The 23539-nt window shown below is 45.3% G+C and overlaps 1 protein-coding gene across 3 annotated transcripts in view; it reads right to left on the reverse strand.

Annotated features, from left to right (window-relative positions):
• The window catches only part of dclk2a (doublecortin-like kinase 2a), a 203365-nt gene extending 180175 nt beyond the window's left edge, over positions 1-23190 (reverse strand). For all 3 annotated transcript variants that reach the window (XM_051928152.1, XM_051928153.1, XM_051928151.1), the window contains exon 1: positions 22167-23190. In XM_051928152.1, coding sequence (XP_051784112.1) covers positions 22167-22569 — 403 coding nt within the window. In that variant the 5' untranslated portion in view covers positions 22570-23190. The remainder of the gene's footprint in view (positions 1-22166) is intronic.
• Positions 23191-23539: the final 349 nt, after the last annotated feature.

The following is a 23539-nucleotide window of genomic DNA, read 5'->3' on the forward strand; positions in this document are numbered from 1 at the left end:
TTTCCTATGAGTTATGAAGTGTATTTCAAGTGCACAGTTTCACATGCTGTCATCTTGCCTATCTACCATATAGTGCCTTTCACATCGATCTATCTATCTATCTATCTATCTATCTATCTATCTATCTATCTATCTAGTGCCATCTCAGTGCAATGGCCACCTTTTGGAGCCTCTTTAATGTTTTATTATTGTTTTTTTGTTTTTATTTTAGCCCTGCTCATTTTTCAGCTAACATTTTCATTGTTACTACTTAATTGCATTTTACCAATGTGGGGGGCTTGGGTTCATTTTTTAAATGTTGTCACCTAGGAAAATAACAATACGCCAGAAATAAGAAGGGTGTGACTGCGGTGAGCCGGGTTACCGTCTACCCACACGGGCTTACAGAAGTTAAATCTGAAAGAAAAGAGCCTGCCAGGGGGAGCAAATGTAAAGGTAAAGGAGAGGGGGGGTGTATTAGGGGCCCGAGACTGCCCTCAGACTGGACTGCAACCAAATCCCAGAATGTTCAGGTGGTTGGCAGCCTAATTTCTGCATCAGCAATCTTTTCTCCTGGTTAAACAATAAAGAAATGACACAAGCTGGCATGGCCGGGTGGTTGCCCACATTTTCCTTCCGGATCAGTGTTCTCCATATGAGTCTTTATGATCTTTTCCAGCAACTTGAAATAAAAAAAAGAAATGAAAGCAAGAAAAGGATCACCGCCGTGTTAAACAGCTTGGAAGAAAGGAAGCCCGCTGTCAGCGTGCCAAGCTCATTTTTGCCCAATCAATGGGCCACACAAAGGTTCTCCTCTTTCTTGAAGCCTCAGAGCAATTAAGGAGCGGAGGAAATAAATGAATCCAGCTGGGCAAAGCCTGCTTTTGATTTGTAAGACTTTCACATTTACCAGAAAAATCAAATAAATAATTGATTTTTTTTTTTAATATATCAGATGGATTGTGGGGAAAACAGAGTCTGTCCTACTAGCAGTGGCTGCTCCTTATACCAAGTCTAGTCCTCGACAGAATCGGCCCGCTCGACTGTGGACCTCCTCTTATACCCCAATGTGCTCCTATTGAACTGAGCAGAATATTCCAGAATTGTCGACAGTGTCACATGATTGGCTGTTCGGTCCCCTACTTGTATGACCTAAAGTGAGTCCCCTAAAGTCGATGTCACACTACACCATTTCACGGTCGGGCAAGTCTGAAATACCTGACAACTAGAACAACAAAGTGGGCACTGCCTCTGATAAGACCACAGATTTAACAGGGACGAGGACATCGAGCTTCAACAAAGCCCCACTGCACTTTGGCGCAACCTCAGCCGTGGTCTTCATCCAATAAGAATGGTGTAAATCAGAGATGAACAAACATCTTTTTAGAGACTCCTTCAGACCAAAAGGTGCCAAACAGGCATCCAAGTCCAGAACAAAGGGGTACAATTCAATGAGTGACAACTGTAATGGACAAAATAACTGTCCTATGAGCAGGCTGTAATTTTGCATCAGGAAGTGACTTTAATCCTATCACAAGAAAAGTAGCTGCACTCATACAGTGCCCTCCATAATGTTTGGGTCAAAGTCAAATTTTTCTTTACAATCAAACAAATCAAATCAAACAATTTAGATTTGCGATTAAAGTGCACATTGCAGACTTTCATTTGATGGTCCTTGCATACATTTTGGTCACCCCAAGACACTTCAGAACAAACACAAAATGTTTGTGATGCACCATCTGTTGGAGTGACAAATGCAATGCATGTTATTACTACAAATGTGTGTGATGCACCATCTGTTGGAATGAAAAATGCAATGCATGTTATTACGAGAAATGTTTATGATGCAACATCTGTTGCAATGGCAAATGCAATGCTTGTTATTACTACAAATGTGTGTGATGCACCATCTGTTGGAATGACAAATGGAATGCATGTTATTACTAGAAATGTTTGTGATGCACCATCACTTGGAATGACAAATGGAATGCATGCTAGTACTACAAATGTGTGTGATGCACCATCTGTTGGAATGACAAATAGAATGCATGTTATTACTAGAAATGTTTGTGATGCACCATCTGGTGGTATGGCAAATGCAATGCTTGTTAGTACTACAAATGTATGTGATGCACCATCTGTTGGAATGACAAATGCAATGCATGTTATTACTAGAAATGTTTGTGATGCACCATCTGTTGGAGTAGAAAATGCAATGCATGTTATTACTACAAATATTTTTAATGCACCATCTGTTGGAATGGAAGAGATATACCAAGCAGACAGGCACACAGATACTATTATCCTTGCATATCACCGTTATCTAAAGATACTGTTTAAGTGAAGAGTGCATCTTTTATATATATATCTTATATCCACATATTTTAATATTTACTTTTTCACATGAGTGTAACTATAAACTAAACAAATAATGTGACCCCAAGTTATCTGAGTCATAAGCCAAGCTCAGGTCTTTCAAGGGCGACTCATTTTCATTGCTGCTGGAGTTGCTAAAGCAGGCAGACATGCATACATGCAGTCAGCCGAAAGTGATCAACGTCCCTCAGTGACACCGTCTGAGAGGTGACCTAAATTGAACCGAAAGTGTCTGTGAGACGCACACCGACCTGGTTTTGCTCACAGAGTCGGCTCTTTGTATGCCATCTGAAAATCACAAGCACCTACCTGTCCTTGTCATGCCCACTGTCCCTGTGTGACCGCATTGTAGCGTGGAAGAGGGTACAAGTTCAAGTGAGTGTGCATGGAGGGGGGGATGTGAATAAGTCTGAGCGCATCTGGAAGTGCTGCGCAGGTACAAATGAATTCAAATGGTAAAATTGAGGCACATGGCAGTGAAAATATGAACAGTAGGCAGGCAGACACAACTGGACTGCTGCCTCCCAGAATAGCACAATGCTAACTACACGTCTACCTGTCCTTGATGGAAAAACAGCCAGCAGTCAGAGAAAAAAGGAAGGGTGTAGGCTTACAACCCCAATTCCAAAACAGGACAATATGGAAAAAATAAGAGGCAGGGATTTGTAAATGTACTTGGACAAGTATTCAAACGCAATAAGTATAAAGCTACAGGGCACTGCCTTTTACTGGTTCAGGTCGCATCTGACAGGCAGACATTATTCTGTATGCCTTAGTGATTGCTCCTCCTCCCTTTCCACTTATGGGATCCGTCTTTGTGATTTCTCCACCTCCTCTTCCTACGCTACCCTCCCACTTATGGGATCCACCTTTGTGATTGCTCCGCCCTCCCACTTATGGGATCTGCCATCGTGATTGCTCCACCTCCCGGTTCTCTTCCACCCCACCCACATGTGGGATACACTTTGGTGATTGCTCCGCCTCCTCCTTCTCTGCCCTCCCACTTATGGGATCTACCTTTGCGATTGCTCCTCCTCCTCTTCTGCCCTCCCACTTATGGGATCTGAGTTGGCAATTGCTCTGCCTCCTCCAATTCCTCCTCTTCCTCCACCCCACCCACCTGTGGTATACACTTTAGTGATTGCTCCGCCTACTTCTCCTCCTCCACTGCCCTTCCCACTTATGGGATCCGCCTTGGTGACTGCTCCACCTCCTGCTCCTCCTTCACCCCACCCACCTGTGGTGATACACCTTGGTGATTGCTCCTCCTCCTCATCCACCCCTCCCACTCGTAGGCTTGCCAAAGGTCTATTCTGGGTCTCGCATTACTCTTGTTGTACCTGTGCCTCATAGGGTCTACCTTTTAGAAAATATGGTATCTCTTTCCATTGTTGTCACATTATATGACTTTTCCCCATGATTTTCAGTCACAGCCTTCATTTACATAATCTTAGTGGGTCATCAGAAGGTGGTGGCCTTCTCCCATAAAACCAATCGCCTAATGTGACAAGCCCAGCAACTCGCAATGATAAAATTGGGCAGCTCTGTGTGTGAGAGCCGGCAACCAATGAATGCACAGAATGTAGCGACGAGGAGTGAAAAACGTGGGAGCTTTGGACCTCAAAACAGAAGAGAAGCTCAACTTTACAGCTGGTTAACTTAAGCTCTGGGACACACCAGAATATCCCACCATGCAGACATTTTCTACCTTATTTGTCCCCCTAAAATGAATTTAATGGCAGGTGCCAGGCCTAGCAATTTTAGAGGCAAGGCATTTGTCATTATGTGCCACCTTCTATGTAAAAGTTGTCATGGCTTTACTCCACCACAAGGCCTCTCCATCAATGGATCCATTTTACTATTGGATGTCAGCCTGGACAAAGTTGGCAGCACTGTTAGGATTGTGTTTTTTGATTTTTCTTTTAAGGGGTAAACTTATGGAGGTGGACGAGCCTGTGGTGTCCTGGATGATGGACTATATGTTGGGCGGACCACCATCTGTGAGACTCAAGGGCTGTGTGAGCAACACTGGAGCACCACAAGGAACAACAAGCCTGTCTCCATTTCTCTTCACTCTGTACACCAGGTCAGGTCAGGTCAGGTCGGGGAGCATGCACTGGTACAGTGTGTTGCCGCAACCATCGTATGATGAAAGTGCTCGGAATCCTGGTGGGCAAGTATTAAACACCAGGTCCAGTCCCACCCTTTAGAAATGACCTTCTATCAGCCGCAGCCAGGTGTTACATGGGCATCCCCTTGGATTGTACCTCAACCAGGAGGATCCTATGAGCAGGATTACCCTCAGGAAATCGCGCCACATGGCCATAATGCTGTAACTGATGCTCCCTCACAATGCAAGTCATGTGCCTCATTCAGGACTCCATGAGCAACACAAAGTCAAACCAGTGGTACCCAAGGATTCTCCAAAGAGACACAAGAGTCCAGTCTTCATCTCAGGTCACGGGATAGCGTCCATGTCTCACAAACAGGAAGCCCCAGGACTTTAAAGACTTGGACCTTTGTCCTTCTGGAGAGAAATCAGGAGCACCAAACACCCCTTTCCAGCGACCTCATGACCCCCCCATTGTTCCCCCAATCCGTCTACTGACTTCATAGGAAGAGTCACCAGAGACATGAATGTCACTGCCAAGGTAAGTGAACCTCTCAACGAGGTCGACACTCTCTACACAGACAGTCACACTGCTGATGGCCGTGCCCAAGAGATCATTAAAGGCCTGGATCTTTGGTTTTTATCAGGACCCTCGTAAGCCCAGACACTCCTCGCTCAGTCTCTCAAGACCCCTGATCAGAGCTTCCTATGACACTGTGAAGATCACAACATTGTCAAGATCACTGAATCTCACTTCACCAACAGATGCCCCCAGCTGCTGGACCCCTTGACCCTCCTCAACACCCAATCCATGCAAACATTGAACACAGTAGGACCAAAAACACACCGCTGACGAACCCCAGAGTCAACAGGGACAAACACAGAGGGTCTGCCTCCACTCCTCACAGCACTCCCAGTACCAGTGTATAGGTCGGCCATGATATCCAGCATCCTCGAGGGGATCCCGTGAAGTCTCAGGATGTCCCACCGGAGAAACTTGATTAACTGAGTCAAACGCTTTACGAAAATCAACAAAGCCTGAAAAGACACTCTGCCGATATTCATGTTTGCGCTCCACGAGAACCCTCAGTGCCAGGATACAGTTGATGGTTGACATCTCAGACTGTAAACATAACACCAGGTGATGTCACTTGAAGAAATTCCCAGATGATTCTGCACTTTTAGATGAGACAGATGAAAGAAGTCAGGGGGAGAACATTGAGAATTGTCTACTGCACAAGTACTGCTTATTGACTTTCACCTCACTAAGAAGCCTCTATGTCCAGTCACTATTCAGGGAGTGGATCATGAGGTGGTCCACATTAATGACAGGGTGGACTGGTCTCGTAACACAGAGAAGCTATTAGAAGAAAGGGCAGGGAATGCTCTTCTTCCATAAGAGACTGCAGCCCTTTAACATGGGAAGTGACATCCTTCACATCTTCTAGAAATCTGTGATGGCCAGTGTGGTGGGCTCGGCTGGTAACATCACTTCAAGAGAAGCCCACCGAATCAACAAGGTGATTAAAAAGGCAGGCTCAGTTATGGGATGCCCTCTGGACCTGCTGGAGGTTGTCGTGGAAGACAGAATTAAAACAGAACTGAGTGCCTTCATGAACAATGCTGCACATCCTTTCTGTGACACACTAACAGTGGAGGACTTGAACAGAAGGAACGAAGAAGAAGCACACCTGGGGCTCCTAAATGCCTGCCATAATGTCTCACAGGGGCAGGGACTGCTCCTTTTATTTTAAGACAAAGTCAGAAGTTCAGTTTTATTTTAGCCATTACAATGTGTACCTGAGAGGGGCTTTGCTGTTTGTCATGAAGCTTGTCAGCTTCGGTAATAAGCCAAATACCCCCCTGGGGCAAAATAAGGCGCTATCTACTGTATCCAACTAAACTGCTCAAAAATTAAAGGGGCACTTTGTAATGAGAGTATAGCATCAAGTCAATGACACTTCTGGGCTATTGATCTGGTCAATGAAGTAGCAGAGGGGCTTGTTCATCAGTTTCAGCTGCTTTGGTGCACTAGAGGGGCAACAATGAGGTGACCCCCAAAACAGGAATGAATGGTTTGACAGGTGGAGGAAGGCCACTGACATTTTTCCCTCTTCATCTGTTTTGTCACTCATTTTGTATTTGGCTATGGTCATTGTCACTACTGGTAGCATGAGGCCATACCTGGACCCTACAGAACTGGCACAGGTAGTCCAACTTCTCCAGGATGGCACATCAATAAGTGGCATTGCCAGAAGGTTTGCTGTGTCTCCCAGCACAGTCTCAAGGGCATGGAGGAGATTTCAGGAGACAGGCAGTTCCTCTAGGAGAGCTGTACAGGGCCCCTCGTAGAAGGTCCTTAACCCATCAGCAGGACCACCGCTATCTGCTCTTTGGGCAAGGAGGACCAGGATGAGCACTGCCAGAGCCTACAAAATGACCTCCAGCAGGCAGGCAGGCAGGCAGGCCACTGGTGTGAATGTCTGTGACCAAACAATCAGAAACAGACTTCATGAGGGTGGCCTGAGGGCCCGATGTCCTCTAGTGGGCACCGTGGATCTCGATTGGCATTTGCTATAGAACACCACAATTAGCAGGTCCACCACTGGCGCCCTGTGCTTTTCACAGATGACTGTAGCTTCACCCTGAGCACATGTGACAGACGTGAAAGGGTGTGGAGAAGCTGTAGAGAATGTTATGCTGCCTGTAACATTGTTCAGCATGACGGGTTTGGTGGTGAGTCAGTGATGGTATATCTGGGGAGGCAAACCCATGGAGGGACACACAGACCTCTACAGGCTAGACAACGGCACCTTGACTGCCATTAGGTATTGGGATGAAATCCTTGGATCCATTGTCAGAGCCTACACTGGTGCAGTGGCTCCTGGGTTCCTCCTGGTGCATGACAATGACTGGCCTCATGTGGCGAGAGGATAAAGGAATTGATACCATTGAGTACCCCCCCCATGCTCACTCGCCTGACCGCAATCCAATAGAACACCTCTGGGTGGGACATTATGTTTGGGTCCATCTGACACCTCAGACTGTCCAGGAGCTCAGTGATGCCCTGGTCCAGATCTGGGAGGAGATCCCCCAGGACACCATCTGTCACCTCATTAGGATGCTGTCAGGCATGGGGGGGGGGCCTACAAACTACCGAGTACAATTTGGAGTTGCTGTAATGACATTTTGGCCAAATGGACGAGTCTGCCTACCTGCCACATCATTTTATCCCTTTGATTTTCGGGGTGTCCCTCTGTCGGTTGATCATTTTCATTGCCATCCTTTCGTTCCTCACACATCACCATATCAGTCCATAGCAGTAGAGAGAGCCAGCATTGAGATCTGATGGGTTTTCAAAGTGGTCCTTTAATTTTTTTGAGCAGTATATTTCACCGCTATGTGGGTTTCCTATTAAGAATGGACTGCAACACCTGCCACCTTGTCCATGTCCAGTGTTGCTTCGGTCATCTCTACACAGGGACAGATATAATCAAAGTGGGGTGGTCAACCCTCTTCTAAATATAGCGTCTGGACATCTGCTTCACCTGCACTCCACCTTAGAAATAAAACAGTTCTCTGAAGACTCCAAACTGACAACATCAGCAAGTGACAACTAACACCCTGTGTGGCTTCAGTGACTCATCTGCAGCGCACTTTATCATTAAGGGGTCTGAGTGGCCAGCTGTCATTCACTTTCCTCTGGGGACTAAACTCAATAATCAGGCTTTAATACTGGTTGGCCATTCAAGGACACACACACACACACACACACACACACACACACACACTCATCTGAATAGACAGCAGGCAAGTGCCCTCTGCATGGGTTGTTCATGCCTTACGCCTGAGGATTGCTGGGACAGAACCCAGTTGGATGGCGACCCTGCCCTGGATAAGCAGGTTAGGAAAATTGATGAATATTACAAATGGAAATGGAAATGTCAATACCCACTGGTGTACAATGGATTCAGAAAGTCCACACTTTTTTCACATTTTGTTACGTTGAGGTGTTCTGCTAAAATCATAGGAACATTAGAACAATCTGAATGAGAACAGGCCATTCAACCCAACAAAGCTCGCCAGTCCAATCCACTTATTTGATAGATAGATAGATAGATAGATAGATAGATAGATAGATAGATAGATAGATAGATAGATAGATAGATAGATAGATAGATAGATAGATAGATAGATAGATAGATAGATAGATAGATAGATAGATAGATAATTTATTAATCCCAAGGGGAAATTCACAAAAATATTTCTTCTAAAAAGAACATTAAGTCAAGTTTTGGAAATCCCTAAAGTCCTCCTGTCTACCACACTACTTGGTTGCTTATTCCAAGTGTCTGTGGTTCTTTGTGTAAAAGAAAACCTTCCTCATGTTCGTGCGAAATTTCCCCTTCACAAGTTTCCAACTGTGTCCCCGTGTTCTTGACGAACTCATTTTACAGTCACCGTCTCGACCCACTGCACTAATTCACTTCATAATTTTAAACACTTCACTCAGGTCTCCTCTTAATCTTCTTTTCCTTAAACTGTAAAGGCTCAGCTCTTTTAATCTTTCCTCATAACTCATCCCCTGTAGCCCTGAATCAGCAGAGTTGCTCTTCTCTGCACCTTTTCTAGTGCTGTTATGTCCTTATGGAGACCAAAACTGCACCCAGGACTCCAGATGAGGCCTCACCAGTGTGTTATAAAGCTTCAGCATAACCTTCTTGGACTTCTGTGCACCTCAAGGCGCTATATAACCTAACATTCTATTAGCGTTCTTAATGACTTCTGAACACTGTCTGCCAGTTGATAGTATCAAGTCCACTACGACTACTAAATCCTTCTCATAAGGGTGACTTTTGATTTTCGGACCTGTCATTGTGTATTCAAACCTAAACCTGGAGGCCTAAACTGCACCCAGGATTCCAGCTGAGGCCTCACCAGTGTGTTATAAAGCTTGAGCAGAACCTCCTGTGACTTGTGCTCCACACATCAAGGCGCTATATAACCTGACATTCTGTTAGCCTTCTTAATGGCTTCTGAACACCATCTGGCAGTCGATAGCTTAGAGTCCACTACAACTCCTAACTCCTTCTCATAAGATGGCCTCTTGATTTTCAGACCACCCATTGTGTATTCAAACCTCACATTTTTACTTCCTATGTGTAATTCTTTACATTTACTGACATTCAATTTCATCTGCCACAAATCTGCCCAAGCCTGTCTGCTGTCCAAGTCCCTCTGTGATGAATCAATGGATTCTTGATTATCTGGCAGTCCACCTATCTTGGTATCATCTGCACACTTAACCAGCTTGTTACTTCTATTCCTATCTAAATCATTTCTACATATTAAAAATAGCAGCGGCCCCAGCACTGACCCCTGCTGGTCACCACTCTTTACTTCACCCAATTCTGATGAGGTTCCTCACACCATCACCCTCTGCTTCCTGTGTCTGAACCAATTCTGCACCCACCTACACACCACACCCTGAACTGACACTTCTTTTAGTTTGATGCCCAACCTCTCATGTGGCACCTTATCAAATGGTTTTCTGAAAGTCCAGATAAATAATATGATCAAAGCATATAATATCCTTTTGTTGCTTCCTTATAGAATTCCAGCCTGTTAGTAAAACACGACCTCCCTCAACTGACCCCATGCTGACTGTCCCTAATAACTCCTGTCCTTGTCAGGTGTTGCTCATTCTTATCCTTAATAATTCCTTCCATTAATTTTCCTGTGATGCACGCTAACCTTACTGGCCTATAGTCGCTTGGATCTGCCTGCTCACCCTTTTTATATAACAGGATAATATTTGCCACGGTCCAGTCCTTCAGAATCTCTCCTAAAAATATGCGTCAAGTGTTTATATTTATACTTGCTAGCCTCCTTAAGAGCTCAGGGGTAAATATTATCTCCTGATTTGTTTGATTTCAGCCTATTTAATCTCAGCAGCCGTTCTCTCTTTACAATTTTCTAAACCACTTAGAACTTCATAGTTCCTGTTACTACTGGGAGGTTTTCCACTTCCTCACTTGTGAAGACCTCGGAAAAATGCAAGTTTAGATCATCCGCTATTTCATTGTCTGTATCTTTTAATTCCGCTTTGCTACTCACAGTGCACTCCTCCTCCTCCTTGACTGTTATTTTTCTACTCTTCTTCTTTTTCTTTCTGCTGCTCCCATTAGGGGTCACCACAGCGGATCATCTTCTTCCATATCTTTCTGTCCTCGTCATCTTGTTCTGTCAGACCCATCACCTGCATGTCCTCTCTCACCACATCCATAAACCTTCTCTTAGGTCTTCCTCTTCTCCTCTTCCCTGGCTGCTCTATCCTTAGCATCCTTCTCCCAATATACCCCTCATCTCTCCTCTGCACATGTCCAAACCAACGCAATCTCGCCTCTCTGACTTTGTCTCTAAACCGTCCAACCTGAGCTGACCCTCTAATGTCCTCATTTCTAATCCTGTCCATCATCATCCCACCCAATGCATCTTTAACTCTGCCACCTCCAGCTCTGTCTCCTGCTTTCTGGTCAGTGCCACCATCTCCAACCCATATAAGATAGCTGGTCTCACTACCATCCTGTAGACCTTCCCTTTCACTCTTGCTGATACTCGTCTGTCACAAATCACTCCTGACACTCTTCTCCAATCTCTTTGGGTCATCTTTTGCCTTATCTGCTCTATTCCTCTCCAACTGTCTTTTAGCCTCCCTAATATCCTTCTTAATGGTTGCCCTCATGTTCTCACACGCCCTATGATTCACTTTGGAGTTATTAGTCTTATACGCCTTACTTGTCTGTTTTTTCCTTTGCAGCTTATTTTTTAACTCTATATTCACCCACTGTGGAGTTTTTATTAATTTCCTATTAATTCCAAATTTAGGTATGCACCTGTCCTGCGTTACAAGCAAAAGATTCCATTGCTGCTTCACTGTCCCCCCACTTGAAAGCTTATCCTGGTCTGTCCTCCTTAGATTTTGCCACATCTGCTCAAAATTTGCATCCTCACTCTCACATAACACTGAGAACTGTATGATATTATGGTTCAACACTCAGTACTCCAGAATGGCAAAGTGAAAGCAGGATTTTAGAAATTTGTACAAAGTTATTAAAAATAAGAAACTGAAATTTCACGCTGACTCCAGTATTGAGACCTTTTGCTTTGGCTCAGGTGCATCCCAGCCTCCGGATCCTCATTGAGATGTTTCTACACCTTGTTTGAAGTCCACCTGTGGTCAGTTTAATTGACAGCACATGATTAAGAAAGACACACAGCTGCCTAAAGAAGGTCCACCAGGAGAGTAAAAACCAAGCCATGAGGTTGATGGAGTTACCCACAGTGCTTAGAGGCAGCACAGATCTGGGGAAGGCAACAAAATGATTTCTAAGCATTGAAGGTTCCCAAGAGCACGATGGCCTCCATAATTCTAAAATGGATTAAGTGTGGAAGAACCACCACTCATCCTAAAGCTGCCTAACCTGAGCAATTGACAGAGAATGGCCACAGTAAGAGAGGTGACCAAGAACCCAATGGTCAGTTTGGCTGAGCTACCGAGAACCTGTGTGGAGATGGAAGAAACTCCCAGAAGGACAACCGTAAATGCGACACTTCACCGATCTGGGCTTTTACTCTTTTCGGGCGGATGTCGACTTTTGATAACACAAGGGGTTGAGGGTGGGTGTTGACAAAAGTCAACATTCTGGAGCAGAGGGCGATAAAAGCTGTAAACGTTTTAGGTAGACTCTCTTTGCTAGGAGGACTACTACACTAGTTGACTTGACGTCAAATCTCTGCGTGTGAATGAGCAGCATAGAGTAAATGACGTCTAGAATGGCATTGAAATCAGGCGATAGTGCAACGCGAAAGCGCAAAGCAAAATACTCTGTGCGTACCATTGATTTATTTTGTGCATACTATTGCTGAATCCGATTCTGACTTATCGAGCTGTGATTTTGATGGAAGTGATCTGGAGATCGAAAACGAAAGTTGGGTTCCTGCATTAACTGATTAGTCCCCAGCTGATCGTGCAGCTGGTACGCCTGCAGGAACGTTCATCTGGGAATGACTACACAGACACATATTGAACTCTGATTTTGATGCAAACGATCTGGAAATTGAAAACGAAAGACAGGTACCTGCATCAGCTGATCGGATCCCAACTAATTGAATCCCAGTTGATTATAGTGCTGAACACGCTTGTATAGCTGACACCCCTATGACAACATTCACCTAGGAGGACATCACAGACACTTATCAAACTCCGAATTTGATACAAACGATCTTTATATCGAAAACGAAAGACAGGTACCTGTATCAGCTGATCGGCCCCTAGGTGATCATAGTGCTGAACACGCTTGTGTAGCCGACATGCCAACGATAACATTCATCTGGGATTGACTACACAGATACATATCGAACTCCGGTTTTGATACAAACAATCTGGAAATCGAAAACAAAAGTCGAGTACCCGTATCAGCTGATCGGTCCCTAGCTGATCGTGCAGCTGGTGCACCTGAGGGAACGTTTATCTGGGATCGACTACACAGACACTTATCGAACTCCAATTTTGATAAAAAAAACCAATCTGGAAATCAAAAACAAAAGACAGGTACCTGCATCAGCTGATCGGTCCCCAGCTGATCATAGTGCTGAACACGTTTGTATAGCTGACACCCCTATGGTAACATTCACCTAGGAGGACATCACAGACACTTATCGATCTCTGATTTTGATACAAACAATCTGGAAATCGAAAACAAAAGTCGAGTACCCGTATCAGCTGATCGGTCCCCTGCTGATTGTAGTGCTGAACATGCCCTATGGTAGCTGACACTCCTACGGTAACGTTGACCTGGGACAACTACACAGACACTTATCGAACTCCGATTTTGATGTAAAGGATCTGGAAATCGAAAACAAAAGTCGGGCACCTGCATCAGCTATCAGTCCCCAGCTGATCGTGCAGCTGGTGTGCCTGCGGGAACATTTATCTGGGACGACTACATAGACACATATTGAACTCCAATTTTGATGTAAATGATCTGGAAATTGAAAACGAAAGACAGGTTCCTGTATCAGCTGATCGTAGTGCTGAACACGCTTGTGGAGCTGACACACCTGCAGTAACGTTCACCTGGGAGGACTACACAGACACATATCGAACTCTGATTTCGATACATAGGATCTGGAAATCGAAAACAAAAGTCAGGCACCTGCATCAGCTATCAGTCTCCAGCTGATCGTGCAGCTGGTGCGCCTGCAGGAACGTTTATCTGGGATCGACTACACAGACACTTATCAAACTCCAATTTTGATAAAAAATGATCAGAAAATTTCGAAAACGAAAGACAGGTACCTGTATCAGCTGATCGGTCCCCAGCTGATCGTAGTACTGAACATGCGCTACGGTAGCTGACACTCCTACGGTAACGTTGACCTGGGACGACTACACAGCCACTTTCAAACTCCGATTTTGATGCAAACAATCTGGCAGATGAAAACGATAAATCGGGTACCTTTTTCAGCTGATCGGTCCCCAGCTGATCATAGTACTGAACATGTGCTACGGTAGCTGACACTCCTACGGTAACGTTGACCTGGGACGACTACACAGACACTTATCGAACTCCGATTTTGATACAAATGATCTGGAAATTGAAAACAAAAGACAGGTACCTGCATCAGCTGATCGGTCCCCAGCTGATCATGCAGCTGGTGTGCCTGTGGGAACACTCACCTGGGATGACTACACAGACACTTCTCAAACTCCGATTTTGATGCAAACAATCTAAAAATCGAAAACGAAAGTCAGGTACCAGCATCAGCTGATCAGTCCCTAGCTGATTGGATCCCAGCTGATCATAGTGCTGAACACGCTCGTGTAACTGACACACCTACGTTAACGTTCACCTAGGAGGACATCACAGGCACTTATCGAACTCCGATTTTGAAATCGAAAATGAAAGACAGGTACCTGTATCAGCTGATCGGTCCCCAGCTGATCATAGTACTGAACACGCTCGTGTAGCTGACATATCAACGGTAACATTGACGTGGGATGACTACAAAGACACTTATCGAACTCCAATTTTGATGCAAACAATCTGAAAATTGAAAACGAAAGTCAGGTACCAGCATCAGCTGATCAGTCCCTAGCTGATTGGATCCCAGCTGATCGTAGTGCTGAACACGCTCGTGTAACTGACACACCTACGTTAACGTTCACCTAGGAGGACATCACAGGCACTTATCGAACTCCGATTTTGAAATCGAAAATGAAAGACAGGCACCTGTATCAGCTGATCGGTCCCCAGCTGATCATAGTACTGAACACGCTCGTGTAGCTGACATATCAACGGTAACATTGACGTGGGATGACTACAAAGACACTTATCGAACTCCAATTTTAATGCAAACGATCTGGCAATTGAAAACGATAGTCAGGTACCTGTATCAGCTGATCGTAGTGCTGAACACACTTGTGGAGCTGACACGCCTACGGTAACGTTCATCTGGGAGGACATCACAGACACAGATCCATAGGAGGCAAGCTGGCTACAGGACTTCATCAAAGAACACAGCCTTCCGAGTGGACAACACAGACGGCCTGCTAGTGGACACCACAGATCACCAGCCACTCGACTACTTCAAGCTGTTTTTGTTTTCCAGAAAGTGCCTTTCAGCTTATGGGTGACGAGACAAACTGGTTATGTAATAAGCAGGTCAATTTCCCTACATGGAACATAAAACAGAGTGACATTTGTCATAAATAAGTATTTAATGTTGATTTAAGTGTGAAACCGTTGCTTTGTGTGCATTTTGGAAAACTGTGTTATTTGCAAAAATATTCAGCCATGGGACAAAAGGAAAATAAATAATAATAATTAGCCCTAAAAGAGTTAAGGCAAAGTGGCCAGACAGAAGCCTCTGCTCAGTAAGAGACACACGGAAGCCCACTGGGAGGCTCATAAAGGACTCTCAGACTGTGAGAAATGCTCTGAAGAAGCCAAGATAAGAGTCATGTCTGGAGGAGAACAAGTACCGCTCATCACCTGTGCAGTATAATTCCAAACAGTGAAGCACGGTGGTGGTGGCAGCATCATGGCGTGGAGTTGTATTTCAGTGTTAAGGACTGAGAGACTAGACGAGGTTGAGGGGAAGCTAAACGAAGCAAAGTATGGAGGGATATCCTTAATGGCGACCCTCTGGATGCCAGACTGGCCCAATGGTTCAACAACCCTAAGCACAATGCACAGACAACACAGGAGTGGTTTAGGGACAACTCTGTGAATGTCCTCGTATGGTCCAGTTGCAGCCTCAATCGAACCTCTCTGGACAGAGCGGTCAATGGCGGTCCACCAATGGTCTCCATCCGACCTAACAGAGCATGAGAGGATCTGCAGAAAGCAAAACCAGAAAAATACCCAAATCCAGGTGTGTGAAGCTCTTCACGTCAAAGCCAAGAACACTCCCAGCTAGGAGGGCTGCTGAAGGGGCTTCAACGAAGCACTGAGTACAGGGTCTAAGTACAGGTGTCAATGTGTGATTTCAGGGTTTTACTTTTAATACATTTGCAAAAAATCTTTAAAATGCTGTTTTCCCTTTGCCATTCTCAAGTACTGAGTGTTGCTCAATCAAGTCAAGTCAAGTTGGGGAGCATGCACTGGTACAGCGCATTGCTGCACCCACTACACGACGAAACAACTCGGCAACCCCCCAGGCAGACACGCGGTCCAGTAACACCCTCCTTTATCTGCCACGACCCCTTGGCCTGGTCCAGCCACTCGGGTACTCAACAATGAGGATATTACGAGCAGGATCACCCTCGGGGAAACACTCCACATGGCCGTAGTGCTGTAACTGACGCTCCCTCACAATGCAGGTCATGTGCCTCATTCAGGACTCCATGAGCAACACAAAGTCAAACCAATGGCACCCAAGGATTTTCCAGAGAGACACAGTTCTGAAGGAGTCCAGTTTTCGTCTCAGGTCACTAGATAGCGTCCATGTCTTGCAACCATATAGCAAGACAGGAAACACCAGGACTCTAAAGACTTGGACCTTCATCCTTTTGCTGAGATATCAGGAGCACCACACACCCCTTTCCAGCAACCTCATGACCCCCCATGCTCTCCCAATCCATCTACTGACTTCACAGGTAGAGTCACCAGAGACATGAATGTCACTGCTGAGGTAAGTAAACCCCTCGACGAGGTCGACACTCTCTCCTCAGACAGACACACTGCTGATGGCCGTGCCCAAGAGGTCATTAAAGGGATAAAAAATGAACTGAAAATATTTTATCTCAAGGCTGGAACATAGCAAGTCAAAAACTCAAAAAGGGTCTGAAAGACCCACTGAATCCACTGCAAAGGTCCACCCAGCAGCCCACAGTTACAAGTTTCATTAACCACTCTGGACTGCATTTCAGCCTCCTCTGCGATTCTACAGGCAGTTCAAGAAAGCTAACTAACAAACATTCATCAGCCATGACAGAAATCAGCTTTGATGGGCTTCTTCCTCAAAGTCCTGGAAGACGCCACTCTCATTGACATCTACTGCCCTATGTGTACACCCAGTGTTCCTCCTATGCCTGTCCTCGGTATCCTCATATATCTCAACGTCTCTTACCTGGCGCCCCTTCTCTCAAACATGTTCCTGTAATGCCCGCTTCTCAGACTCTGTCATTTCAAGATGCCTTTCTTGCCCCCTGTCCACCATTTTGCCTACCACCCATGGCAGACAAGTCCCCATTGCCCACTATGAAAACGTATTTGAAGGCGACTCTCAGCGTGCCTCCTATGCACTGACTTCTGCTCGTTTGCCTCAACCTCTCTTGCCCAGCACTTCCTCCATTGGTCACGTCAACCAAAGCCAAACTGACCAACCAATCAGATTGCTCGGAAGGACCAGACATACGCGAGTATACACACACACACACACACACACATACACTCACACACAAACTGACAGTAGAATTTTAATCTAGTGTATAGTACACTAGCTGTGCTACTCATCTATAATGGGTTGAGACCTAAGTAATCAAGGTAGACCTCAGCTTTAAACGCTATCAGTGGACCATCTATTGGAATGTATTTTATAATACATGTAGTAATAAAATGCATTGCATTTGTCATTCCAACAGATGGAGCATCACAAACATTTGTTCTGATAAAATGCAATCCTGAAAATATCTGTGATGCAAAATCTATTGGAATGACTAATGCAATACATTTTATCACTAAAAATGTCTGTCGGAATGACAGAGACATAGCATCCTGACAGACACACAAACACTAATCCTTTTATTAATGTCGACTAGCTGTGCTACCCATCTATGACTGGTTGAAATCTAAATAATCAACGTAAACCTCAGTATATTCAGCATCAACGTTTGCAGTGCATGATCTATAGGAACGTATTTTGTAATGCATGCAGTAATAAAATTCATTGCATTTGGCATTCCAACAAATGCCGCATCACAAACATCCATCCATCCATCCATTTCCCAACCCGCTGAATCCGAACACAGGGTCACGGGGGTCTGCTGGAGCCAATCCCAGCCAACACAGGGCACAAGGCAGGAACCAATCCCGGGCAGAGTGCCAACCCACCGCAGCATTACAAACATTGCAGTAATAAAATCGTCACGTTTGTCATTCAAAACAGATGGTACATCACAAAATATGCTTGTAAGTGTGAATACATGGGTAAGTGTGCACTAACTATTACTGCCTGTGAATATAAGGGCACAAGGGTGTGAGTGTGCACCAATTATTGCCACCTGTAACTATAAGGGCATAATGGTGTGCCAATTATTAACACCTGTGAATATAAGGGCACAAGGGTGCAAGTGTGCGTCAATTATTACCACCTGTGAATATGAGGGCTCAAGGGTGCAATTGTACACTAATTATCGCCACCTGTGACTATGAGGGCACTTGGATGTGCCAATTATAAACACCTGTGAATATAAGGGCACAAGGGTGCAAGTGTGCACTAATTATTGCCACCTGTGACTATGAGGGCACAAGGGTGCGCCAATTATTGCCACCTGTGAATATGAGGGCACAAGGGTGTGCCAATTATTAACACCTATGAATATAAGAGCACAAGGGTTCAAGTGTGCGCCAATTTACCTCCTGTGAATATGAGGGCTCAAGAGTGTAAGTGTGCACCAATTATTACCACCTGTGACGATGAGGGCACAAGGGTGCACCAGTTATTACCACCTGTGAATATGAGGGCACAAGGGTGTGCCAATTATTAACACCTGTGAATATAAGGGCACAAGGGTGTGCCAATTATTAACACCTGTGAATATAAGGGCACAAGGGTTCAAGTGTGCACCAATTATTACCGCCTGTGAATATGAGGGCTCAACAGTGCAAGTGTGCACTAATTATTGCCACCTGTGACTATGAGGGCACAAGGGTGTGCCAATTATTAACACCTGTGAATATAAGAGCACAAGGGTTCAAGTGTACGCCAATTATTACCACCTGTGAATATGAGGGAACAAGGGTGTGCCAATTATTACCACCTGTGAATATGAGGGCACAAGGGTGCGCCAGTTATTACCACCTGTGAATATGAGGGCACAAGGGTGTGCCAATTATTAACACCTGTAAATATAAGGGCACAAGGGTTCAAGTGTGCGCCAATTATTACCACCTGTGAATATGAGGGCACAAGGGTGCGCCAATTATTGCCACCTGTGACTATGAGGGAACAAGGGTGTGCCAATTATTACCACCTGTGAATATGAGGGCACAAGGGTGTGCCAATTATTAACACCTGTGAATATAAGAGCACAAGGGTTCAATTGTGCGCCAATTATTACCACCTGTGAATATGAGGGCTCAAGAGTGCAAGTGAGCACTAATTATTGCCACCTGTGACTATGAGGGCACTTGGGTGCGCCAGTTACAAACACTTGTGAATATAAGGGCACAAGGGTGCAACTGTGCACCAATTATTACCACTTGTAAATATGAGGGCACTTGGGTGTGCCAGTTATAAACACCTTTGAATATAAGGGCACAAGGGTGCAAGTGTGCGCCAATTATTAACACCTGTGAATATGAGGACATAAGGGTCCAAGTGTGAACACACATGTATGCTTGCAAAAGGACATAAGAAAGTGTGCCCGTGAACGAGCAAGAGTGCAAATGTGGACTGCCGATTACACTTGCACATGTGGATACAGAGGAATATCTTTACATAACTTAATGAGGGTGGGCATATGTGGTGATGATTATGATTGTAAATTCATGAGGGTACAAATGTGTGCTAATGGTTATTACATCTCCAAAAACAAATACACAATGTTACAATTGTGACACTGAAGGATCTCCATTGCAAGTATGTGCTAATGATTTTGTTTCACTATATTCTCCATGAGTGTGTAAATGCGTATGACTGATCCCAGTGCCGGTCAAAGCCCATTTGAAGCCCTAGCTGGGGGGACGGGGACAATGCTCACTCAGAGTCCACAGAGGGTAGTCAGTATTAGACTTTGATGATCTTGTCCCCATCAGTGTCTGGAGAGCACGTCCCTTCAGTTACATATTTGGCACCCCTCTGTGGGTACATAATGCGGACTTCACGGAGCGCACGCCCCTTAACTTTCACAGAAGGCGCACCTAATGGATTGAGCGGCTCACACTGTAATCATCATTCAGTGTTTTGGTGAAATTATCCTGTACCATCCTGGGTGGCTGCCCACATCACCCATACCTAAATCCGCCACTGTTTGACCCTACCTGTGAATGTGTAGGGTGGAAGTGTACACTGAAGACGGTGCTGGTGAAAATGTATGAAAATACAAGGGTGCACAGCATTAGGACTTGGAATGAACAAAAAGTGTAAGTGTGCTCTAAATATGCATGTGATTAGGGGTAACATGTGACATGTTTCACTGTACACGTGATAAGAATGACCCTATGAAACCTACAAATAGGAAGCATAATGAACCCCCAACTTCAATATTAGAACAGTTTTGATGAGAACTGCCAAAAAAAAAAAAAAGCAATTCTATTCACCAAATTATACCTGTAAATACAGAAACACGGGTGTGCATAGATGACAGTGCAAGGGTGCACTCCTGATGAGTGTGCACTAACACAGCCAAAAACCAGGTGAGGGTGCAAGCATGCGCTGATAAAACTGCCTGTAAATGAATGAGTACAGAAGTGTACACTGTTAAGTGTGCCTGTAAATTCAGGAAGGGCACAAGTGTGCATAATGATTTGGTCAGTGAACACATGAGGGTGCAAGTGTGCACAGTTAAGTATGTCTGTACATGCACAAGGGGGCGCTCGTGCACTAATGATTATGTGAATAAATGCAGGTTATGGTGCAAGTGTGCACTAGTGAGTATGCCTGTAAATGAGGAGGACAAGTGTGTACTATTTATTATGGACACATCATGTATGGAAGGATATGGGTGTACAAAACTAATTTTTTTTTGCAGATATAGAAGGATGCAAGTGTACACTAATGATTATGCCAGTTAACAGAGAAGTATAGGAGTGTGGAATTGTTATGTATGCCTGTAAGTGCAGGAAGGGTGCAAGTGTGCACTAATGATTATGCTTGTAAAATGGAGGAGGGTGCAAGTGTGCACAGCTAAGTATGTCTGTAAATGCACAAGGGGGCACTTGTGCACTAATGATTATGTGAATAAATGCAGGTTATGGTGCAAGTGTGCACTAGTGAGTATGCCTGTGTATATACTGTTTCACATGGGACATCATATATGGAAGGTTAGGGGTGTACAATACTTATCTAAAATCTTGCAAATGCACAAGGAGGGAAGTGTGCATTAAAGATTATACCCGTAAATGGATGAGGGTGCAAGTGTGCACTAATGATTTTGCCAGTAAACGGATGGGGGGTGCAAGTGTGCCATGTTAAGCATGTCTGTAAATGCAGGTATGGTGCAAGTGAGCACTAATAAATGCTCCTGTAATTCAGCAGGAGGGCAAGTGTATACTGTTTCACACGGGGCATCAATATGGAAGGTTATAGGTGTACATTACTAATTATTCTTGCAAATGCACAAGGATGCAAATGTGCACTGCTAAGTATGCCCGCAGCTGCAATAAGGGTGCAAGTGTGCATGAATGATTATGCTTGTAAATGCACAAGGATTCAAGTGTGCACTGTTAGGCATGTCTGCAAATTCAGAAAGAATAGACATGGGCACCAATGAGTATGCCCGTAAATGGGCAGGAGGGCAAGAGTATACTAATTCACAATGGCACGTCAAGGTAGATGTATAGGGGGCACAATACTAAGAATTCTTACCAATACACAAGGATACAAGTGTCCACTAATAATTATGCTCATAAATGCTGGAAGGGTGCAAGTGTGCACTAACGATTATTCCCCTAAGGGTGCAAGTGGTAACGATTATGCCGGCGGACAGACGCGGGTGCAAATGTGCAATAGTAATTATTCTTGTAACTGCACCGGGGTTCAAGTGTGCATTAATGATTATCCCTGAGATGACATGATAGTCGAATAAGCCCTGGGTGAAAGCCTGAATGAATGCCAGCCACCATAACCGTTCGTGGATGGCAAAACTCGCCGCCTTAAGCCTAAAGATTGAGTTGGGGGTTGTGGACTCTGCTCTGCAGCAGCAGGTGTCCGATGTGGGGGATCACAATGAGGGATTATCTGCGGCCCTTACCTTCTACCATCTCCTCCAAGCTGGTGATCTTCCTGGTCCCATCGATGGTGTAGATGGTGCGGACGCCCTGCGGGAGGTTCACGTTGTCCGAGAGGGAGCGGGTGAGCTCCATGAGCAGTGCGTCGAAGGATCGGAAGCGGTCCCCTGACACCGCGTACACCAAGCCCTTGAAATACTTGTCTCCATTGCGGTAGATGCGCACTTTTTTGGCCTTTTTCTCGGAACTCAGTGCCTGCAGGGTTCGGGTACGATAGAAGCTGCAGTGCGCGCTGTGTGCCGGGGAGGGAATGAGCCCGTTTCCACGAGACCCTAAAACGGAGCTCGTCGCGGAACCACGAGATGAGCGGTGTGCCTTATCCCGCTCCTCAAAGTGCTCCAGCTCGATACTGCGGGCGTGAGACATCGCTGCCCCGATCTCTATGACAAGATGAGACGAGGAGGAGTAGGAGGAGGATAAAAGGACCCAGCGCGTCCGCGGCACCTGTGAAGACGCGCTGTGTGGCTGAGCTCAGACCCGCAGCACAAAGAATGAATGAGTGGGCAATTCCGTCACGCGCAGGGTCCTCCGGCGTACATCAAAAAAGGCGATCGGGATGCGGCTTGCAGTCAATTATGATCCTTTTTACGGGAACAGGGGGGGAAATCTCCTTTGGCTATTGTCCCCTAAGCCGTAAAGGCAGGAGGGAGGGGTTACAACCTTCCCCGACCAACACTGCCTCTTCCCCGAGGTCCTTCATGCAAGCTACAGAGGTCTGCAGGCAATCCAAACGCAATCCGCACGGCAGGCGCACTTCTCGCCGAAGGAGGAAAATGTCATTGGGCAGCCGGGGCTCGTATCCAGATTGCCGGAGCGCCGCAGATCAAGAGACTTCCATCAGTGGGGCGTAAGAGCGCAAAACAAAAATAACGTCGTGTACATCAGAACATATTGGCCACAAACACGAATGCGTTAAACATTAAAAATCAGCAACCAGCCACCCCACCAGCCTGCTTCCTCTCGCATCCTTTATGCAGCAGGGCCAGCCGCGATTCAACTAGCCAGAAGCAGCCCCGACCCCCCGAAACGGTGCTCCCCGGGTCCTAGCGCCGCTGTGGTTTACTGTCCTTTCAAGTCTTCTATTCATTAGAACGCCGACCCCTAAATGCTAAAAAAGAAACCCCGCAAACATTTTCGAAATATCAGAGTCGAATATGCAACGAATTTATAAAATTGTGAATGATTTAAGTGCGTCAAGAAACGCTAGTGGGGCTCCGTTGAACCAAAAGCAGCACACTTTTACAGTGCCTCACTGTGACTGATCTCTGCTATAAAACAAGTCAGGCATCTATCTATCTATCTATCTATCTATCTATCTATCTATCTATCTATCTAT

The sequence above is a fragment of the Erpetoichthys calabaricus genome, chromosome 5, assembly GCF_900747795.2.
Source record: "Erpetoichthys calabaricus chromosome 5, fErpCal1.3, whole genome shotgun sequence".
Taxonomy (NCBI): domain Eukaryota; kingdom Metazoa; phylum Chordata; class Cladistia; order Polypteriformes; family Polypteridae; genus Erpetoichthys; species Erpetoichthys calabaricus.